This window comes from Cheilinus undulatus, linkage group 11 (assembly GCF_018320785.1).
Source record: "Cheilinus undulatus linkage group 11, ASM1832078v1, whole genome shotgun sequence".
Taxonomy (NCBI): domain Eukaryota; kingdom Metazoa; phylum Chordata; class Actinopteri; order Labriformes; family Labridae; genus Cheilinus; species Cheilinus undulatus.
In genome coordinates, this window is record NC_054875.1 from 46,666,015 (window position 1) to 46,688,548 (window position 22,534).

At 41.1% G+C, this 22,534-nt stretch overlaps 1 protein-coding gene across 1 annotated transcript in view; it reads right to left on the minus strand.

The window, feature by feature from the left end:
* LOC121517418 (neural cell adhesion molecule L1.1-like) overlaps positions 1–22,534 on the minus strand; it is an 82,005-nt gene that overhangs the window by 35,406 nt on the left and 24,065 nt on the right. The window contains exons 5-6 of the mRNA XM_041799159.1: positions 3,979–4,333; positions 1,221–1,235 (exon numbers count right to left, since the gene is read on the minus strand). Coding sequence (XP_041655093.1) covers positions 1,221–1,235; positions 3,979–4,108 — 145 coding nt within the window. The 5' untranslated portion in view covers positions 4,109–4,333. The remainder of the gene's footprint in view (positions 1–1,220; positions 1,236–3,978; positions 4,334–22,534) is intronic.

The window sequence follows — 22,534 nt, forward strand, 5'->3', positions numbered from 1 at the left end:
AATATCAGTAAAAACCACCATGAGTCTGCAGGATTAGGTCTCCAAAAAGAAGACCGTTTCAGGAGTCTAGTGCTTTACATTCTTGGAAAAATTATGATAAAAACAGTCAGGATGAAGCAGGAGCCAGAAGTTTGTTAGCTTAGCTTCACCAAATAATCTCCAAAGAGCCTGAACTTTTAGATTTTACTCTGAACTTTTGGTTCAAGAATGAACAAATCAGATACAGAATGTCTGTACCAGAGCTTTGAAAATACTGGATCTAGATTCATGCTAGCTTTGGTCCATCCATCTTTGGTCCATGGGGAACCTAAAGGCTCTAAGAAGTTTCAAAGAGACAACCAAGTGTATGGAGGAATGGGAATCCAAACATGAGTTAAAAATACCTTAAATAAAGGAGTTAATGAAGGAATCAGGATTAACACACCATCAAAAAAAATCACAATCAGTTTTAACGAGAAAGCAACAACAAGTAAAAGAGGGATCAGCTAAAGTTAGTCAGTCAGTCTTTGGTGAGCATTTCTAACCTGCCACAGATTACTGATATCTGATCTGCCAGTAGTTACATTTTATCCAAAACCTATACAGAAACTGATAGAAAAATACAGTATAACCTCAGACACTTAAACACATTTTACAGATTGTAGAAAGATGACAAACAACAAAAAACAAAATGACATTTACAGCTGATATAGTCTTATCTTACAGCTGATATAGGCCAATATTTACAGCTGATATAGGTTAATATTTACAGCTGATATAGGCGAATATTTACAGCTGATATAGGCCAATATTTACAGCTGATATAGGCCAATATTTACAGCTGATATAGGCCAATATTTACAGCTGATATAGGCCAATATTTACAGCTGATATAGGTTAATATTTACAGCTGATATAGGCCAATATTTACAGCTGATATAGGCCAATATTTACAGCTGATATAGGCCAATATTTACAGCTGATATAGGTTAATATTTACAGCTGATGTAGGTTAATATTTACAGCTGATATCGGCTGATATTTATAGACAAGCATCCCTATCCTTCATTTTAGATATAAGATTTTGAAAAGTGTTGTTGCTGAGGCTGCAGGGACTGAGACAGAGAGCACTGCTGGCCTCCATCATCACTGTGACAGGTTTATAGGAGTGGAGAGTCACTGACGTCAGCGATCAAGGTCAATCACACTTTTTCACTCAGACAACAAAGAAAAACACTTACTGTTATGAACTTTATCTGTTTGTCCACACGACAGCAAGGAAAGGAGAGAAAGAAGTGTTAAAAACAAGGACAGAAGATTCAATCACTGCAGAGAGAAAACGTGGCTAAAACGGAGAGAAGAAGCTGGAGGCGTGATTTAAGGGCACATTTCTTCATTTTCTTGATTATAAATAAACATTAGATGATTAAATGTTGTGTTTTTTTCTGGCCCAGACAAGACGGCGGCGTCCCTGATCATTTTACATCTTTCCTTCTCCTCTGCGTCTCCTTCCCCACCCTGCCCTCCCTCCTTCTTTCTCCTCAGTGCTCTGCTCACGTCTTCACCTTCATCCTCCTCATCTCTAAAGTGATCTGAGTTCTAATGTGCTTTTCATGTTTTGGATTTAGATGGTGTCTTGTTTTTTTCCGCTCTCATCCAGGCATGTGGTTTCTGTTTATCACCTGGTCTGGTTCAAATTAGTGACTGATGTCTTTAGCACTGTTTGTCCTCCAGTGAAATCTCAGCCTCAATGTCATCTATCAGCGTGAAAACGAATAATGATGAGTACCATCATACACATGTGTTATAAAATGCAGTGATCCATATAAAACTGAATGCAGCTTTATTTCGTTTCATCTTCATGCTGATTAATAAAGTTTTTTAGCGCCAGTGCAGCTCCTCATCGTCATTACTTTCAGCCTCTCGTTTCCATCCCTCTCTTCCTCTCTCGACCACACCCAGAGGATAAAATCTTCCCCTGAAGGTCAAGCTGGACACCACTCCTCCTCACTTGTCTCCTCCCCCTCCTTGTCTCCTCCGGGACCGTCAGCGGCTCAGCTTGCAGACCATCGGACTTAACCTTCAGGGTCAAAGGTCCTTTCAAACCTTATTGTGTGGATCAGTTTGTTTGTGTTTGTGATTAAGTAAAAATGTTTAGATGTTAACTCTGTCATTGGTGAGACCTTGTGAAAAAAGGTCATTGTAGTCTGTTTTAAAGATTATTATTAATAAAATAAAAAATTTAACAAGAAAAGGACAGAGGAAGAAGAAGAATAAAACAATAATTTGTTGTTTTCTTTCATGAAGCTCATACTGAAAAAGGACGTTCTGTTTTGGGGATGTCTGTCCGTGGGACATCCAGGTTGTTCTAATGACCTTGACAGGATTTTGTTAAGGTTCTCCTCATCTTTATAAATGAGGGTACCTATAATGTCTGTTTAAAGGCGTCAAAAATGTTAGCAGTTTAAATAAATGGTTTACTTCCTGTTTTAAGGTACCTTTTAAAGGTACTGTTTACTTCCTGTTTGACAACTCCTTTCTGCTCTAAGGTACCTTTTGGAGGTACTGTTTACTTCCTGTTTAAAGGTAGAATTTAAGGTACAGTTTGACTTCCTGTTTAAAGGTACTTTTTAAAGGTAATGTTTACATCCTGTTTGAAGTTTCAACTTTAAGTTCTAGTTAACTTCCTGTTTTAAGGTACTGTTTAAAGATGTGTTTACTTCCGATTATAAGGTATTTTGTAGAGGTACTGTTAATTTCCTGTTTTAAACACCATCAGAAGGCATATTGACTCTTTGTTTTATAAGACAATTTAAAAGTATGGATTTTTAAGTTATGGTTAACTCCCTGTTTCAATTTAGCCTTTAAAAGTTCCATTAGTTTCCTGTTCTAAGGTACTGTTTAAATGTATGTTTGCTTCCTATTTTATGGTATTTTGTAGAGGTACTGTTAATTTCCTGTTTTAAGATACCTTTAGAAGCAATGCTTACTTCCTGTTTTAATGTACTGTTTAAAGGTATGTTAACTTCCTGCTTTAAGGTATTTTGTAAAGGTATGGTTAATTTTCTGTTTTAATGTACCTTTAGAAGGCATATTGACTCTTTGTTCTACGGGACAATATGAATTACTTCCTGTTGGAAGTTTCAATTTTAAGTTATGGCTAACGTCCTGTTTTAAGGTAGCTTTAAAAAGTACTATTAGTTTCATGTTTTAAGGTACTGTTTAAAGGTATTTTTACTTCCTGTTTTGAGGTATTTTGTAAAAGTACAGTTTACTTCCTGTTTTAAGGAAAAATTTGAAGGAAAGGTTAACTTCCTGTTTTTAGGTAGCTTTGAAAAGTACAGTTTAATTTCTGCTTTAAGACACCTTTCAAAGGTAGGTTTACTTTCTGTAATAAGGTACATTTGTCTACTTCCTGTTTTAAGCTACCCCTTTAAATGTATTGTTACTTTCTTTTTTAAGGTTCTTTTCTCATGTTTAATTGAAGGTACAGGTTCCTGTTAGTGTCAGTTGTAAGTTCCTTGTGCTCTGTTTTCAGGCATACTCTGCGTTGTATCACTCAGTTTCTTTGGAAATATATAAAGTGTCGTCATCATGTTAGTGCCTCTAGAACTTTGACATGTCAGTCTCACTTAAATCAGAGAGATTAAAGCTGCTAACAGTGGTCTTCCTGTGTTGTGGGTAGCTCACAACATTAAGCAGAATTGTAACCTTTAGCAGCTTTTCTCTCTCATAATGTGAAATTCATCCATGAAACTAAAACATTGCAGGTAGGTAAAAAAAAAAAAAAAAAAAAAAAAACCTGAAGGAGAGATGTTTGTATCGGACAGTCTTCAATCAAAACCCAAAAGAAAGTAGTGGAGAAGGATCTCTACTTGTCTTCTTCTGTTGTTATTTTGAATGAGAGCCCCCTGGTGGCCGTGTTTACATACTACATGTTTTAATCTGCATGTAGACAAACTGAGTCAGAGGTGTTAATGGAGGAGGAGGGGTACTCACAGCCGTCGGGGATGTGGATGGCTCCCTGAGTGGGCGGAGGCGTGGACCAGAGGAGTAGGAGGACCAGGGGGAGGGCATGGGGGCAACGCCCCCTACAGCCCGTCCACCGACGCTGCCGTGACTCAAACATCTCTCAAAGTCCCATGAAAAGTGATGCCAGACACCACCACGCTCATCAACACTCCAACAAACCCGCCCACCCTCTGCACCCAACCAAGCTGGCACTTGGGGACAGTGCAACCCGGGACGTCCCAGACCCTCCGCAGAGATGAGCCAACAGCGGGGTTAAAGAGGGGGCGTGTCCACACAAGGGTCCGAAGGAGGCCCTCCAAATGAACAACGAACACAGCTCCGGCTGTAGAGAAGAAGAGACGAGAACAAAGAGGGGATAAGAGGGGAGGACGGGGGAGGAGAGGGGGGGCACAGAGAGAGAAGAGAGACATCATTAACTTCATCAAACATAAATCATCCAGGAACATGTCTGATAATAATCAGCTCCAGTGGAGGAAATTCAGATTAACTTTGACCTAAAAATGATAAACTCATAAATAAATCACAGGCCTCATTAAGTCTGATTTTTAATATAAACATAAATACATTCTCAACAGTGAGACTATGATGTTTACAGTGAAGTCTACTACCTGTAATAATTTATGGGTTAGAAATGTTTAGGCTAAATGGGGAATTATCATTTCATTAGTTGTATTTATTTTTAGGAAGCATTTATATTATTGATTAAAATCTTAAACAGTGCCAATAAAAACTATGAACCCCCTTCAAAATAAAAATAAACCAATCAAAGTCAACATAATTTGACATTTTTGACAAAAAAATATAATAAAAAAACCCCTCAGTAATGTCGAAGTTAAAACAGATTTCTACAGGATAATGCCAATAAAATAAAAATATGTCATTTAAAATATGTGACTGAATAAATATTCACCCCTTTAGAGTGGCTGACCTAATTCAACAGAGGTCCAGCCAACTGGTCTAGAAGTCAGGTAGTGAAATGGGGATCACCTGAGTGTGGTGAATGTGTCTCATTGTAGAATAAAGACACCTGTGTCCAGAGGGTCCAGTCACTGGATAATCAGTATTCCTGGCTACCATTACACCATGACGACAAAAGAACACTCCAAGTATCTAAGAGAAAAGGTCCTGAAAAGTCTAAGTTAAGGCTTGGACAACAGACAAGACAAACATCACCATAAACACACCATCCCCACTGTGGAGCATGGTGGGGGCAGCATCATGCTGTGGGGAGGCTGTTCAGCAGCCGGCCCTGGAAAGCTTGTAAAAGTAGAAGGTAAAATGAATGCGGCAAATAAAGGGGAATCCTGGAGGACAATCTTATTTAGTCTGCAAGAGAACTTCGGCTTGGGAGAAGATTTATTTTCCAGGACAATGAGCCGAAGCATCCAGAGAAATGGTTTAAAGACAATGAGGGGAATGTTCTGGAGTCAAAGCACAGACTTTGTGGCTGGACTTGAAAAGGGATGTTCATGCCTGATCTCCTGTCAGAGCTTGAGCAGACTCAGCGCTGTGATTGCTGTGAATCTACTTAAGATTGAGTCAAAGGGGTTGAATATTTATGCGGTTATTTATTTAACATTTTTTTGTTTAGTTGACATTACTTTGTAGAAATCTGTTTTTACTTTGACATCAAAGAGGATTTTTTAAAATTTTATTTTGTAAAAAAAAAACAAAAACAAAAAAATATATATATACCATAATTGATTTATAAAATCCAATGACAGGGTAAAACATCCTAGGGGTTGAATACTTTCTGTGGGCACCGTGTTCTTTTTTCTACCACATCAACAAAAATTAGACACCCAATGTTGAGCAATTTATTAAACTAAGTATAAATGTCTGCAACCACTCAATTTTCAAATATTGCCAAAGTATTTTAGTAGTTTTAATTCAGAAATTCCCTGCTCCTCACCAGTTCTACCATATTTTCTGATTGTTGCCAGCACTTTTGTCCAATTTTTCAAAAATTGGCAAGGTATATGTGCAATTTAGACATTGCTCTCATGCTTTTTTGGTTTATTTCTGACTGAAGAGCATGACGTTTCTGTCTTTTTTAATCCCAGTGGTCGTTTAAATAACAGAGAATTGAGGTTTTTGGTGTTTAAGAGGAGAAAACATTCGACAACCCCCATTTATGGAAATGTTGACAACATTTTTGTGCAATTAGACAATATGTCAGACAAAAACTATCATTGAATATTTTGTGTAGGACTTCCATTTTTGTTGTAGTGGTACTAAACAGGATTTGTTAAATTTTTACTAGAATCAAATCAAAGTTTATCTTTCGTTGGTTCTTTATGTGAATGAATAAAATGACAAGTATCATGTATGAGCAGTGTGCCATGTTTTTATTTTAGACAGTGTTTGTGAGCCTGTGTCAAAGACGGCGTGATTGGGTCGTGGCGATAAAGATGAAGGATCAGATCACAGCAGGAAACACCTCCTCCACTAATGACATTACAAAGACAGAGAGAGTGTTTGGGTCGTATCGACTGCCTCCTCATTCATCCTAACATCTTCTCTTTTGTCCCGGCCGCTGACTGAACACTGACCCGTGACAGCAGGAGTGTGGAGGGCTGGGAGGGGGGCGGGGTTAAAGGAGACGGATCAGCCTTTTGTTCCTTCAAATCTCCACCTCAGCGCTCCAAGTTTGGACATTTTCTTCCATTTATTTCCTGGAAGTGCAGGATTACTCGCTGCTCCGTGGGTTGATTTAAAGCTTGTGAAATCCTCTCATAATCCGCTGTTCACTTTTTAGACAAACTCACAGCTGCACTAAAAATAAACCTGTGATACTTCAGAGCTTAGAAAGAAGGCTGCAGTATGGGAATACTTATCGAACAGGACCGAAATGATACTAGGAGATCCCTCAGATGGAAAGACATGAGAATGATTCAAGGAGATCCCATCAGTAAAACAAACCAAGATGATACCAGGAGATCCCTCAGATGGAAAACCAACAAAAAACAGCACTCCCTTTCCTCTTTATCAATGAAAAATGGCTTCTTAGAAGCTAGTTTAGAGTCTCTAACAGTTCACACACTGATGATGAAGACTGCTGCAGGGTAATAAGTAATCGATTTATACACAGCTGGCTGCTGAGTGTCCACTGTGTTAACTTAAAACATTCATACACATTCATACACTTTCATACACATTCATACACATTCATACACTTTCATACACATTCATACACATTCATACACTTTCATACACATTCATACACATTCATATACATTCATACACATTCATACACTTTCATACACATTCATACACTTTCATACACATTCATACAAATTCATACACATTCATACACTTTCATACACATTCATACACATTCATATACATTCATACACATTCATACACTTTCATACACATTCATACACATTCATACACTTTCATACACATTCATACACATTCATACACATTCATACACTTTCATACACATTCATACACATTCATACACTTTCATACACATTCATACACATTCATATACATTCATACACATTCATACACTTTCATACACATTCATACACTTTCATACACATTCATACACATTCATACACATTCATACACTTTCATACACATTCATATACATTCATACACTTTCATACACATTCATATACATTCATACACTTTCATACACATTCATACACTTTCATACACTTTCATACACATTCATACACTTTCATACACATTCATACACTTTCATACACATTCATATACATTCATACACTTTCATACACATTCATATACATTCATACACATTCATACACTTTCATACACATTCATACACTTTCATACACATTCATATACATTCATACACATTCATACACTTTCATACACTTTCATACACTTTCATACACATTCATACACTTTCATACACATTCATACACTTTCATACACATTCATATACATTCATACACTTTCATACACATTCATATACATTCATACACATTCATACACTTTCATACACATTCATACACTTTCATACACATTCATATACATTCATACACATTCATATACATTCATACACTTTCATACACATTCATACACATTCATACACATTCATACACTTTCATACACATTCATATACATTCATACACTTTCATACACATTCATACACATTCATACACTTTCATACACATTCATATACATTCATACACTTTCATACACATTCATATACATTCATACACATTCATACACTTTCATACACATTCATATACATTCATACACTTTCATACACATTCATATACATTCATACACATTCATACAGTGCTTCTGAATGCAGCTGTGTAGAGGGTTTTTGGCAGTACTAATGAATCAGAGTATAGAGAGAATAGAGTTTAAAATCAGAGCCTGACAGGAAGATGGGAAAGTAGAGCACTTTTTGATCAATGAACTATATCAGCAATTTATAAAGTATTTTCATGGATAATCAACCAGAACAGCAGAAATAATCAGACAGGCCAAAGATCAGTCAACCCTTAAAATGGATGTTTCTCTTACTGGTTTCACTGGGCTGACACCAGCAGGTTAAACTGGAGCGTTAAAACAAGAAGAGACAATGAGATCAGAGGATGTCAGGATGAATCAGAGGAGGAGGAAACACGAGCACCACCGTGGTCGAAGAAACATCTACAGACAACCAGAGAGGGGGGAGGGGACTGATGAGTGACAGCTGGCTAATGGAGACCCCCCTCCTTCATTTAATAATTACACAACCTGTCCACATGCAGACACATCTGCCACGCTACAGTCCCTAAAACACCCACAACCCCGGCCCAATCGACAGGAACCATGATTGACCTCCATCTTCATATTTGTACACAGAGATGATGTGTTTAGTGGGCAGAGCCCTACTGGGCATCAATGCAGTCACCAGCTAACACAGTTACATATTAACCATAACACCTAACCAACAGTTAGACATCAAATACAGTCACCAGCTAACACAGTTACATATTAACCATAACACCTAACCAACAGTTAGACATCAAATATAGTCACCAGCTAACACAGTTACATATTAACCATAACACCTAACCAACAGTTAGACATCAAATATAGTCACCAGCTAAGACAGTTACGTAGTAAACCATAACACCTAACCAACAGTTAGACATCAAATACAGTCACCAGCTAACACAGTTACATATTAACCATAACACCTAACCAACAGTTAGACATCAAATACAGGCACCAGTTAACACGGTTACATTATAAACAATTACACCTAACCAGCAGTTAGACATCAAATATAGTCATCAGTTAACATGGTTGCTCTTTAAACCACAACACCTAACCAGCAGTTAGACATCACACAGTTTCTAGTGAAGAAAATCATTCTTTAAACCCTAGTTATGATCAAGGGGGATAAATGATCATGGAGTCATGGAGGGCGCACTGCAGATGCCAAATTGTTGGTAATATTCTCTGCTCCTCATAATCCTCTGAGTAATCCCACCTCTCAGAACTATCATCATGACAGCCATATTTAACGGAAGACTTTCCACCCAGTAAGAGGTAGCTGTAAGATTTAAGTCAGAACTGAAGCCCACGTTGAAACTATCTCAGCTGGTGCAACACCTTAAATGTTAGGAGAGCCTAAACTCCATTATAAATAAAAACTTACATTCAAACTAGGCTGTGTTTGAACTGATGCATAGCTGGTGTGACAATAGCAGTAAGACGTCGAATACAGTCACCAGTTAACACGGCCACTCTCTAAACCATAACACCTAACCAGCAGAAAAGGTATTAAATATAGTCACCATTTAACACGGCCACTCTTTAAACCATAACACCTAACCAGCAGAAAAGGCATTAAATATAGTCACCATTTAACACGGCCACTCTTTAAACCATAACACCTAACCATCAGAAAGGCATCAAATACAGTCTCCAGTTCACACGGTTGTTCATGTAACTGTAACGCCTAACCAGCAGTTAGTCACCAGTTAACATGGTTGGTCTTTAAACCATAACACCTAACCATCAGCAAAATATCAATTACAATAACTAGTTGACATGGTCACTTATAAAACCATAACACTGAACAAGCAGAAAGTACATGAAACACAGTCCTCAGTTAACATGGTGGCTCTTTAAACCATAACACTCAACCAACAGTGACATATAAGCAGTCTCTGCTTAACTCTGTCCCTTTTCAAACCATAACACCTACTAGCAGTTGCACATCAACCACAGTCACCAGTTAACATGGTCATTCTTTAAACTGTACTACCTAACCAGCAATATGACATGAAATACAGTCTCCAGTTAACATGGTCGCTTTTTAAATCATAACACCTAACCAACTGTGACATATCAAGCAGTTTCTGGTTAACTTTGTCCCTTTTCAAACCATAACACCTAACCAGCAGTTACACTCCAACCACAGCAACCAGTTCACATAGTAGCTCATTATGCCATAACACCTAACCCCCCCAAGACGCCTAATACAGTCACCAGTTAACATGGTTGCTCTTTAAACCATAACACCCAACCAGCTGTAAGACATCAATTTAAGTACTGTTTACTGCTGTGATGTCATTTTAATGTCAACTCCTGATTGGTCTATTATTGTCAGATCCCCTCATGACTGTTTTGACTCTCTCTTTCTTACACACAGACCCCTCCCCCCTCCCATGATCCTCTGCTCTGCTACCTGCCGAGCTTATTCACAAAATAAATGATCCAAACAGAGCGTCGGGACAGACGGCATGTAGGTGTGGCTTTAACGAGGAGAGATAACGAGCAGCAGGAACAGGAAATGATGGGTGATGAAAAATGTCCCAGCATGCTCCAGTTGCAGACATTCTGAGTTAAAACACTGAGCTCTGATTGGGTCATTCACGTAGACTTCCTCTGATTTAAATATTCATGGACCGCCCGCTGTGCCGGGGGGGATGGCGATGCTCATTAAGGCGTTAAGTCTTAATCTGCAGGCTGACGGCGCCCGCTGGAGAATGTTTTAATTCAACAGCGTCTTAAAGACACTCAACCTCCGCTGACACAGAACGCTCCACAGTGGCGTTCACGTCTCATTCTCCACTTCCACCGTCTCTTCATGGTGACATTTAAAGCTTCTCTTCCATCGTCCCTGGCACTGTACAGCCTCTTGAATTAAATCAGAGTGAGCGCTGTTAAAGACGGGAGGATCTATTTAGGCTTTAAAGGACGAGTGATGAGCAGGAAGTCATCACATCCTCTCAGAGCTGAACGCCTCAGCATCCTTCACATGAAGTAAAGTTTAGGCAGTTTAACATACCAGTTAGACTCGTTAATAATCCCGGACTCTGTAACTGTGTCCTGTTTGTCTGAGGTTCAACAGATAAATCATAGTTTATGTCCAAGCATCTCTTTAATCAAAGCTCCTCTTTATTTCTGATTGTCTTTGGTTTTAACCCTTTATCTGCTGGTGCTTCTGATGCCTCCATTGACAAACACAGAGGAATCCTGATCTCTGATTTTCCCTCCATCAGGATGTTAGCTCTAAAAATCTCAGAACTCAGACGGATTTTCCTTGGACATTGCACTAATGTCCGCTCTCACTCTGGGATGAAGTGATCAGATTTTGGGGTCAGATATCAGAGGATTATAACAAGAGTTGTGCATGATTGTGCTAAATGAGTTTGAGTGTAGCTCAGTCTGAAACTGCTGAACGTCCGTTCATAATCTGAGAGGGACAGGAAGTAGTCTGCAGTTTGCTGGAGTCAGATCTCGGCATCACTGTCTGCACCCTGCCTGTTGATAATACAAGGCTGATATGTAAGGCTTATTTCAAAGTAAAAGCTAAATCAGGTTGATTCTGTGGTTAGACTGCCTCTATTTTCACAAGGCTTTTATTCTGAAAGTGTCCCTGAGACAGTCTTTCAGTAGTTGCAATGACATGCAAAGTGTTCTTGTGTTTCTCTGTATCTCTGTTAAACTTTCCTTTGGATTAAACTCTATGAAAATAGTTTAAAAACACCAGTATATGCATACAGTACTGTGCAGAACTTTTGGGCATGTTTGGGACAAAAACTGAGGCTGAATTAGGGCGTAGAAGTGCCGAGTAAGCAGCCTGACGGCACCATCAGGTGGGAAGAGGGACTGACACAACCCCGGTCGTGCTCTGGATGTCCTTGCATATTACCAGGGGCAGGGAAAATAATCTGTAAAAAAAAAAACAAAATCCCCAACTTTAGGACAAACTAAGGCGTGGATGTTGCAAGTAAACACGGCCTAGGGTGACGTCCAGGTGGATAGGAGGGTTACCATGAGGCCTTTGTGCTCTGGATGTCCCAAGGTGGGACAAAGTGGTTTACACCACTGACTTTGGTACAGAGGATCTGGGGTTTGACTCCAGGCTAACAAGGTATGTAGGGTGTTGGGGACCGGGACAACCTGATGAAAAATGGGCTACTGGAAGTCATTATTGAAGAAACGGCCAAGATACTGTGCAGGACCCTCAGGCTCCCGAGGTCTCCCAAGGACCTGAGCAAGGAGACAGGGAGCCACCCAAAGAGGGCAAGAGGGTTAATTTCCAAATAATCTGGACTCATCGCTGAACGTAACGTTCCTCCACATGTTCAGGTTCCAGAGCACAACACCAGCATAAAAGGGCCTGACGGTGAAGGGCAGTCACGGCAGGCCTCCTGGCTGTGTCAGTCTGTTCTGGATTGTCTACTATCGCCATATCGTCCTGCAAACCTTGAATGCAAATCAGTAGAAGACAGCCTACAGTTCCTGGTGCCGACAGGGTGAGGAAATGGTCTTCTTGATGTGTTGTCTTCTTGGGACGCCTACTTCGCGGCCTGTCTCAGACTGGGGTGCTCTTTTAAACTAGAATGAGCCTCCAGCCACCAAAGGCCGCTGTAGCTTTGGTTAATAGCTGCTGCATTCCTGTCTGAGCTTTCCCACGACACTTCACCAGATGTAAATATAAGAAGCTCAGCGGTAGCTTAGCAGTTAGCGTGTAGCAGGAACAGCGCGGTATGGCAGTGTTTTAAGTAGTAAATAGAAATAAAGTGGTTGTAGGCTGTTGAGGGTTTAAATCACTCTCGTATAACTACTCAACTGAAGTGAAATTATCTGCAAACAAGAACAAAGGCTGGCAAGCTAGCTGCTAATGTTAGCCACACTGTAGAGAGTATATCAGGCTCACATCACACCTGCAAACACAAGGACCCTGTTAGGATTTTCTCCTCTTTAGACTGGTCGGTTCAAAGCAATTTAAACAAACGTTTAGCCAAATGAGGAAATAGACACTATGGAACATCCTTTTCTCTGACACCCCTCTTATGTGGGACTTGGCCTTCAGCGTGGAGACGGCAGTAGGGCTTGCTCCAAATAAGGCCACAGCTTGGTTTGCAGAGCTTGAATTGTCAGCACCTGGGAGTACCAGCAGCTCAAACTAAGAGTGAGTGGCAACAGCTGAATAAGCTGTTTGGTATCAGCATAGAAGATTTGGATAACTTTTCATGAGCGCAACCCACATCCTCAGCTCTGCTGCTCATTCCACAAATGCATGTTCCTTACAAATGAAGCACCATTTAAGATAGATAGATAGATAGTCGTTTATAGTCATTGCATTGTAAAAACACAACAAATTACGTTTGGCTGTCTCCTCTGTAGCAGCAAATGCAGTCGTTCAAGCAGTGGTTAGAAATCGGCAACCTTAAGTTGTCCATCCTGCTGGCGAGGGAGCAAGCACCTGAGAAAGAAGCTTGGTATGACACGTCTGTGTGGGGCTGCCCTTAGCTTAGCCTGCAGCCTGGCTTGGTTGCCCTGCTTCCGCCTTCTCGCACAATGCCATCTCTTCCTCTAGTGCTGCTCCGCATCCTTCTCCTGTCAGTCTCCGAGTCTCCGTCGGGAAAGATGTAAACTGCGTGGGCACGCTGTCAGTTCTGGTGTAAGTGTAGGGCTTTGTTTTGCCGCAGTGTTTGTACGTGCCGCCCCATGCTATCTCAATAGGTAGCATTCAGTAGTGTCCAGTTGTCTTAAAGGGAAATACACAGGCTTATCTAATATTTTCAAGGTCAAGCTCGACCGCATCTCTTTTGTCCTGGCATTTTCACCCCTGGTGATACGCCTGGAGATCACCTGGGATTTTCAAGCCTTTGAGACATCCACAACATGACCAGGGGCTCATGGCAACCTTACTACCCATCTGGATGGTACCTGCAACACATCCATCCCTTCTTTCACCCCATAGGTGTGGACTTTGTTATTTTTCTATGCCCCTGGTAATATACAAGGACATCCAGAAGTCTGGGGTTGTGTCCTCCTTCCTGATGGTGCTCTCAGGCAGCGTACTCGCCACATCTACGCCATAACTCAGCCTCAGTTTTTGGCCCAAACATGCCTAGAAGTTCTACACAGTATTGCACATACCACCTAAAGCTGTGTGACCTCAACTTTGGACTGCCTCATTTAAAGAGTGAACTAGCATATCACTTACTATAATGTTAAACTCAGCTCAAACTGTCCTGATGTCTGCGGTCCAGCATGGTTTCAGATCTAAAATCTTCCGTTGTGACCATGTTGTAAATCTCACAGGCTCTTTAAGGACAGTTCAGACACCATCGGCCTTCTCCTCGTTCTGTACCACTGAACATTTAACATACTGAACCAATTTACTCCCTCTGTCCTCCCCCACTTCCCCCCTGGTGTCCTGAGCCACCCCTCTGAACCTGAGGGGCTTTGGGGGGGAGGTAGAGTGGAGGCAGGTGGGCCGGTCTACTGGGAGGACTGAGGTGGGATTGGGGGGACGGGGATCAGAGAGCGAAGAGAAAGGGGGGGAGGTGTGTGGGGGGGGTGCAGGTGGATGGGCACGGAGCAGCAGAGCGGTAAATTAATTCATTGATAAAGTCCAAACAGGAGGAAGGAAAACGGAAGATAGGATGGAGAGATTAGAGAGAGGAGGAGAGGGAGGGGGGAGGATTACCAACCCCCATGGTGCAAAAAAACAATAAAATAAGTAAAAACAACGACAAAAAAAAAGACACTCAAACAGGCAGAGATGAAGACGAGCAGTCAGATCTTTTCTCTCAGTCAGCAGAGTGACCCAAATTCACCTGAATCCATTATTAATGCCACACTTAAAGGTCTACACTCACAGATCTGCACATTTATGCTGACCACGCTCCTCAGAGCGCCATCTAGGTGATCGGATCTATCTGATGTGGGTCTATGCTGATGTCCTTCACATCAGGCCTCATGAATATTTAATAAAGAGTCATTTTAATACACCAGTGCTCACTTAAACCTGGGTTTGTGTTCTTAGCCCGTTAATGTGGAGACAGTGTGAGATTTTAATGAATCCTGACCTCATTAGGATTATGTTAATGCCAATGTAATGAGAAACATTTGATTTAAAAACAAAGAATATAGGGGAAAAAATCCTGCTTTTGTTTTGACATTAAAGTTCCTGTTTGTGGAGGACAAAACAGTGTTTCTTTGTTAAATACAACCCCAATTCCAGAAAAGTTGGGACACGGAAATGTCAATAAAACCAGAAATCTCAGAAACCCATATTTTATTTACAACAGAATGTCATTTTATTATTTCATTAAAAATAAGGCCTCATATTGATGGCAGCAACACATCTCAAAATAGTTGGGACAAGGCAACAAAAGGCTGGGAAGATAAGTGGTACCAATGAAAACAGCTGGAAAAGCATTTTGCAACTAGCTGCATTAATTGGTAACAGGTCAGTAACATGACTGGGTATAAAAGGAGCATTTTAGAAAGAGCAGAGTCACTCAGAAGTAAAAATGGGCAGATGTTCACCAATTTGCAAAAAACTGCATCTGGAAATTGTGGAACACTTTCATAAAAAAAAGTACTTCAGCGTGATATGGAGAAGACTTTGAATCTCCCTTCATCAACAGTCCATAATATTGTGAAAAGATTCAGAGAACCTGGAGAAGTCTCTGTAAACAAGGGACAAAGCCGAGGGTCAGTATTGTATGCTTGTGATCTTGGGGCTTTCAGGGGCCACAGCATTTAAGGGTGCTTTCGCACTAGGGGCCCGGTCCTGGATCCGAGTGCACTTGAGCCCAAAGTCCGATTCGTTTTGGTAGTGGGCGCGATTCAAGTGGACTCTGGCTCGATTCGGATGAGATGTGAATGCAACCGCGCTCGGATACGGGACAGAGCGTTGTATCAGCTTTATGACATCATCATAAAAACTTAAAGTCTTTCAACAGCGCGGCAGTTTGTTCACATTTATCTGTTGTGATTCACCTTACAGATGAACACAAGTAGGATTCAGTGAGAAGAGGTGCAAAGGCAATAATAGTCTCCTGTCACCTCAAAAACTGCTGTATCTGTGCAGCGTGAGCCCATTTAATCCTCTGAGCTGTAGTAGATGTGCAGATATGAAGAGTGAAGTTGCTGGCATCTCAAAAAGTGATTTTAAATCATCCATGGCTGCAGGATGGACTTTTGCGGGGTCAAAACAAAAACAATCTTCACTCAGGTCATGACCCCAGTGGTTGCCATGGTAGCTTCTTCTTCTTTCTCCTCCTTGGCGGGGTTGTAAACCAGCTACGTGCATACCACCACCTGCTGTTTCAGACCGAGTAAATACGCAAGTGTTGCTCTCTACGGTTCAATGTTGCTAGTGTGAAAGCAAGCCAGCGGGGGGAAGAGGGAGGAATCACGCCATGGCATGGTTCAAAACAACTAGGCCTAATGTGAAAGCGCCCTAAAACAGGCATGATTCTGTACTGGAAATCACTGCATGGGCTCAGGAACACTTCCAGTCAACACAGTTTTCTGTGCCATCCACAAATCACAGTTAAAGCTGAAACATGGAGAGAAGAAGCCATATGTGAACAGGATCCTGAGAAAAAACCCTGTCTTCTCTGGACCAAAGCTCATTTAACACAGACTGAGGCGAAATGGAAAACTGTTCTGTGGTCAGATGACCTGCTTCTTCATAAATATAATATTAAACAGTGGTTTAAATCAAGTGGCTAGTTTTTAGGAGTACTGGTTAACACTTTTACATGACATTCATCCTGATGGTAAATGGACTAAGTATTCACACAGAAAGAAACTACACAGTGTTTCTCACTAGCTTTCTTGCAGTGTTGCAATATCATGACCACCCATTAAAGAATTGTTGAAATAATTCAGACTGAGCCATGGCGGCTGAGTTAAAGACCATCCAGCATGTCCTTTCCTCTCGCCCAGCTTCATCACCAGAGATGATTATATCCACTATTAGAGCCTGATGTGGTAAATCTACTGTGCCTCAATGAATGGGGGTTGGATGCCCTTCCCTATTTTACTGCTCCTCTTTATGGCGGAGGCTGATAAGGCCGGGGTTTCTTCCAGTCAAAGCCCTGCCTGGAGCAGTTCAGCAAGACATGTTCAGTGATGCAGAGACAGAGAGAGAAGCTGCATACTCAAACAGAACGACAGAGGAGTACCAAACGATGGCAGAGCGGAGAGAGAGCAAACAAAGAAGAAGAAGAAAGGACGCGGCGGGTGGTTTGAGGCCTGTCTTTGTAAAGCTCCTCGTTTTTACCGACTTACTCATCTCCTCTCCTCGTCGGGGAATCCCAGCGGAGTCAGACGGGCACAAAGAGAGCTTCAGACCAACTGGACGCTGTAGGTGTCAGAGAGCGTGATGGTGACATCACAGGATGACACGTCCAGAGTCTGATAACGGCATCAATCAGGAAACAGAGTGGGCCGATTACTGGAAATATCCTCCTTTCTGTTCCTGCGCTGAGGTCACTGATCAGATTAATAAAAACGACTCACAGCTGCAGTTTGAACGCGGATGATTAAACCGTTAATGATGATTTATTATCATCATAATGACAGCTAGGAGGAAAACTTTAGTCAGCCTCAGAACTATCCCTGAACTTACACATGCATTCAAAGTCCCACAGTCTGCCTTTATAAACTTTCATATAATCAGTGATAACTCTTTGTTATTAAGGAGCTAAAATGAGGCTGAGAGTTGGGCTGATTCTGCTTAAATCATGAAGACATTCACAGTAAGAATTACTTCTCTCTGGTCTTAATAAAAACTGAAGATATTAACACTGAGACATTTTATATCCTACATTTCATGAAAAATATTAGCCCAGTTTCAATTTGATGGCAGCAACACATTTCAGAAAAGTTGGGACAGGGCCATGTTGTGTAGCATCCACTCTCTTTTCACAACAGTCTGCAAACATCTGGGAGAGGAATGTTGTCCCATTCTTGTCTGGTGTAGGATTCTATCTGCCTAACAGTCCCAGGTCTTCTTTGCTGGAAACTTCCTTTTATAATGTTTTCCTAATGAAAGGTCTGGACTGCAGGCAGGCCAGTTCAGGACCTGGACTCTTCTCCTGTGAAGCCATGCTGTTGTGATGGATGTGGTATGTGGTTAAGCATCATCTTGCTGAAATAGTCAAGGCCTTCCCTGACAGAGACGTTGTCTGGATGGGAGCATATGTTGCTCTTAAACCTCTCTCTACTTTCCAGCATTGATAGTTCCTTTCCAGATGTTAGAGCTGCCCATGCCATAGGCACTAATGCAACCCCATACCATCAGAGATGCAGGCTTTAGAACTGAGCCAGGAGAACAAGCTGGATGCTCCCTCTCCTCTTTAGTCCACAGGACATGGTGTCTGGGGTTTCATGTGACCACAGAACAGTTTTCCATTAAGAGAAGACGGTGGTGTTTCTAGATCCTGTTAACATATGGCTTCTTCTCTCCATGATGCAGCTTTAACTGTCATTTGTGGATGTCACGGCAGTCTGTGTTGACTGAGAGTGTTCCTGAGCCCATGCAGTGATTCACAGAGATCTCTCCAGATTCTCTGACTCTTTTGGTAATATTATGGACTGTGGATGGTGGGAGATTCAGTCTTCACAGTTTCACAATGAGGAATACTTACACAGAGTCCCAGCTTTTTTGGCATTGTGGTTGTAATGTAAACAAAAAATAGAAATATCTACAAGCTCTAGCATGATCAGACTGTGACTCTCCCTCCCACTACTCCCTCATTTACATGTTTTAAAAATAACGACAGAAATCTCACAATGTTTGTTTGTTGCTTCGTTATTGACCTAAAAATTCAAACTGACTGTCCCAATTATTCCGGCTCCAGTCCACAGATATGTATTTATACACTGTTTATTTAGAGATGTCTCCATCCAGTCTCTTCATTCCTGTTTCTCTTTCAGATTAGAGGAGGGGGGACTCTTCACCCCTCTGGTCCCTCAGCTCGGCCGCCGCCTTTCTCATGTAAATCAGCTCTTATTGGCGTGACATTGTTTAGCCACCTCTGGATCACCCCTCCTCCATGCACACGAACAGTATCTGGGGTTTGTTTCCGACATGCCTCTCTCCACACGACAAACAAAGCCGGAGTGTAGGAGCGCGTTAATCAGTCATTAGTGACGCTATGTTCCCCGGGTAAACAGCAGCTTGCTCTCTGGGTGGCGTCCCGGCCCGGCTGGGCTCCTTCACTTTTAGCTGAGGGGCGAAAGGCACCAGCTGTGAGGGGGCCACACTGAACCGAGGCGCTCAGGGCGGTCTGAACGAGACCCAAGGCCATACATCCATCACGGCCGCCACAGAGACTAAACGGTGAGGAGAGAGTGTGCAGTAATCTGACTGATAGAAAGTGGAAGTCTGAATTAGAGACGTGTCTTAGTTTGAAATGATGTAATCCTCTTATTAGATTAGTCATTGATTAAAATAATCCAATAACAGGCCGGATTAAAACATGAAATCAGCAGTGTTATGAGAGATTAATGTGGTCAGTGCTAACTGTCCCTGATGGTGGGCTGCTTCCTCACAGTAATGCCAATCAATAAAAGACATTATCATATATCAGTGACTGTAGCTGAACCAGTTAACCAACGCCATTAAAGCACTGCTGACCAGCAGGGCAGTGAGCAAGACTCACGCTCGCCATCCTGCAGTCCCTCCAGAGTCGTTTGAACTCCATCAGATCTCAGACTGAAACATCTAATGCAATGTTACTCAACCCTACTCAACTAAAGAGCCAAACTGTTAAAATATACCTTTACAAGAACCACAATCTAAATGGTATCAACAATAAAAAGTTAAAGGCGGTAAAAATGGTCAAAAAGCAAAAAAAGGGGCAAAAATGTGGAGGAAAACATGAAAAAAGGGTCAGAAAGTAGCAAAATTGGTTGAGAACAAAAAAAATCAGTTACAAGTGGCAAAAAATGGTCCAAAAGTGACAAAAATGAGTGAAAAGTCACTAAAATGGGAAAAAGCAGGCAAGAGTGGCAAAAATAGGCAAAAAAAGGGGAAAAGTGGTACTTAGTGGCAAAAGGTAGCTTAAATGGGTGAAATGTGGTGAAAGGGGCAAAAATGGGCAACAAAGCAAGGAAAAAATGGTATTCAATGGCAAAAAGTAGCTTAAACGGGCAAAAAGTGGCAAAAAATGGTGAAAAAGTGGCAAAAAAATGGTAGAAGATGTCATAAAAAATTGGCTAAACTGGGCAAAAACTAGGAAGAAATTGGTATATAATGACAAAAGGTAGCTTATGGCTAGAAATGGGGAGAACAAATGGTGACAAAGGGCAAAAATGGTCCAAAAGTGGCAAAAAATTAGTAAAAGTTGCAGAAAGTGGCAAAAATTGGCAAAAAAAAATAGGGAAAAGTGGTACTTAATGGGTGAAAAGTGGCAAAAAATGGTGAAAAAGGGCAAAAAAGTTTGAATATGTTTTAGAAAATTTTAAGTATTTTAGAAGAAATATTTTGGGTTATGTTAGATTTTTTTTGAAAGTTTTGTTGTAAGTTTGGGGGAAATTTGCTTTTAAATTTTGTGGCTGTTTTTGGGAATTTGGAAAATTTGTTTGGATATTTTGTTGAATTTGATTGGAAATTTTTAATGGCAATTTTGCAGTTATGGTTTTTTTTTCAAGAGGGTTTCATTTGAAATTTTTGGGGAAATTGACCTCCCTACTGTGGGCCCGGGTAAGCAGTACCCTTTCCCCTCCCTGTGCTACGCCCCTGCTGAGGGCATTTACAAAGTGCTGGACAACACAGAGTATTAATGATTAATGCTGCCTGGATGTACAAGAAAACGGCGTCTATAGAAACAGGTCCTTAGACCTCAAATATGACAACAGAATCTGGTAAAAACTGATTTAACTTCTCTACAAAAACATCAACTGTACCTGACTTAAAGTTTGGATTTTTTCAATTATTCATCCTTTATTTAGCAGGAGAACCCACTGAGACTGACGTCTCTTTTCCAATTTTTTTATTCACTCAGGTTATCTTTGTCTAAAATCGTGTGTTCCAGGCTTAAAACACGATGTAAAAAGATATCAAAAGGACAATAAAAGCAAAATACAATGTAAACATCTGTTCTTAAAGGTGCTATATAAATGAAGTTATTATGTCGTTCACCAAACAGAGACCATCCAGCCGCCCACACAGCGTCTCTCCCGAGCTCGCCACCCACTCACTCCCACCCACCCATAGCCTCGTCTGCTCGCCCCCTCTCTCTCAGAGCGTTCTCTCTCTCTCTACAGCTGCCATCCGTCCCCCGGCAGTCGACAGCCACACACATCACACCTGAGCCCCGCTGGCAGGTAGAAGAGTTACCAAACGCTCTTCGCACAATAACCCCGCCCTCTTCCTTTTCAAGGCGTGAGGTCGAGGCCCGGCGGCGTCCCTGAAGCTCCAGAGGATCCCCGTTAAAAGTGTGCTAAACTATAACAGAGAAGGTCCTGATGGTTTGATGTTTAAGACACAAAGAGATAAAAGAGGAAGGCTGTGGTTTTACCAAACAAAGACATCAAGGTCCTAAATGCTCCAACCAAACTGAAGAAACAAACGAGACAATAGAGCTAAAAAAATGAAACGTAGACAACAGAGCAGCTTTTAGAATAAAACCTACAAACAGAAAACCAACCACATAGCTTAAACCAGAGTTTATGTCACCACATTGTCCACGTTACATCAAACAGATAGTCACATGTCTGTATGTTCTTTTGACTCCATGATCATGTGATAATCTTGTATGCCATATTTTCTTGGTGTCACATCGCCCCTGCCCTGACGAGGCCGTAGACAAAACAAGAGGTCGGCTTAAGCCCTGAATACTTTATCAAGAGCCCTGACTCTTTAAGGTTGGTTAGAAGTATGACCACAGTTAGATCTTAAATATCAAGTTGGCTCTAAATAAGGTTTGTTTGATATTTGGATTTACGCAGTATTTTAAATCTAAATTTGTAGTTTAAATACACTATATTGTCCAAAGTATTCACTCACCCCTCCAAATAATGTAAATCAAGTTCCAATCACTTCCATGGCCACAGGTGCATAAAATCAAGCACCTAGGCATGCAGACTGTTTCTACAAACATTTGTGAAAGAATGGGTCGCTCTCAGGAGCTCAGTGAATTCTAGTGTGGTACTGTGATAGGATGCCACCTGTGCAACAAGTCCAGTGGGGAAATCTCCTCGCTCCTAAATATGCCACAGTCAGCTGTCAGTGGTATTATAACAAAGTGGAAGCGATTGGGAACGACAGCAA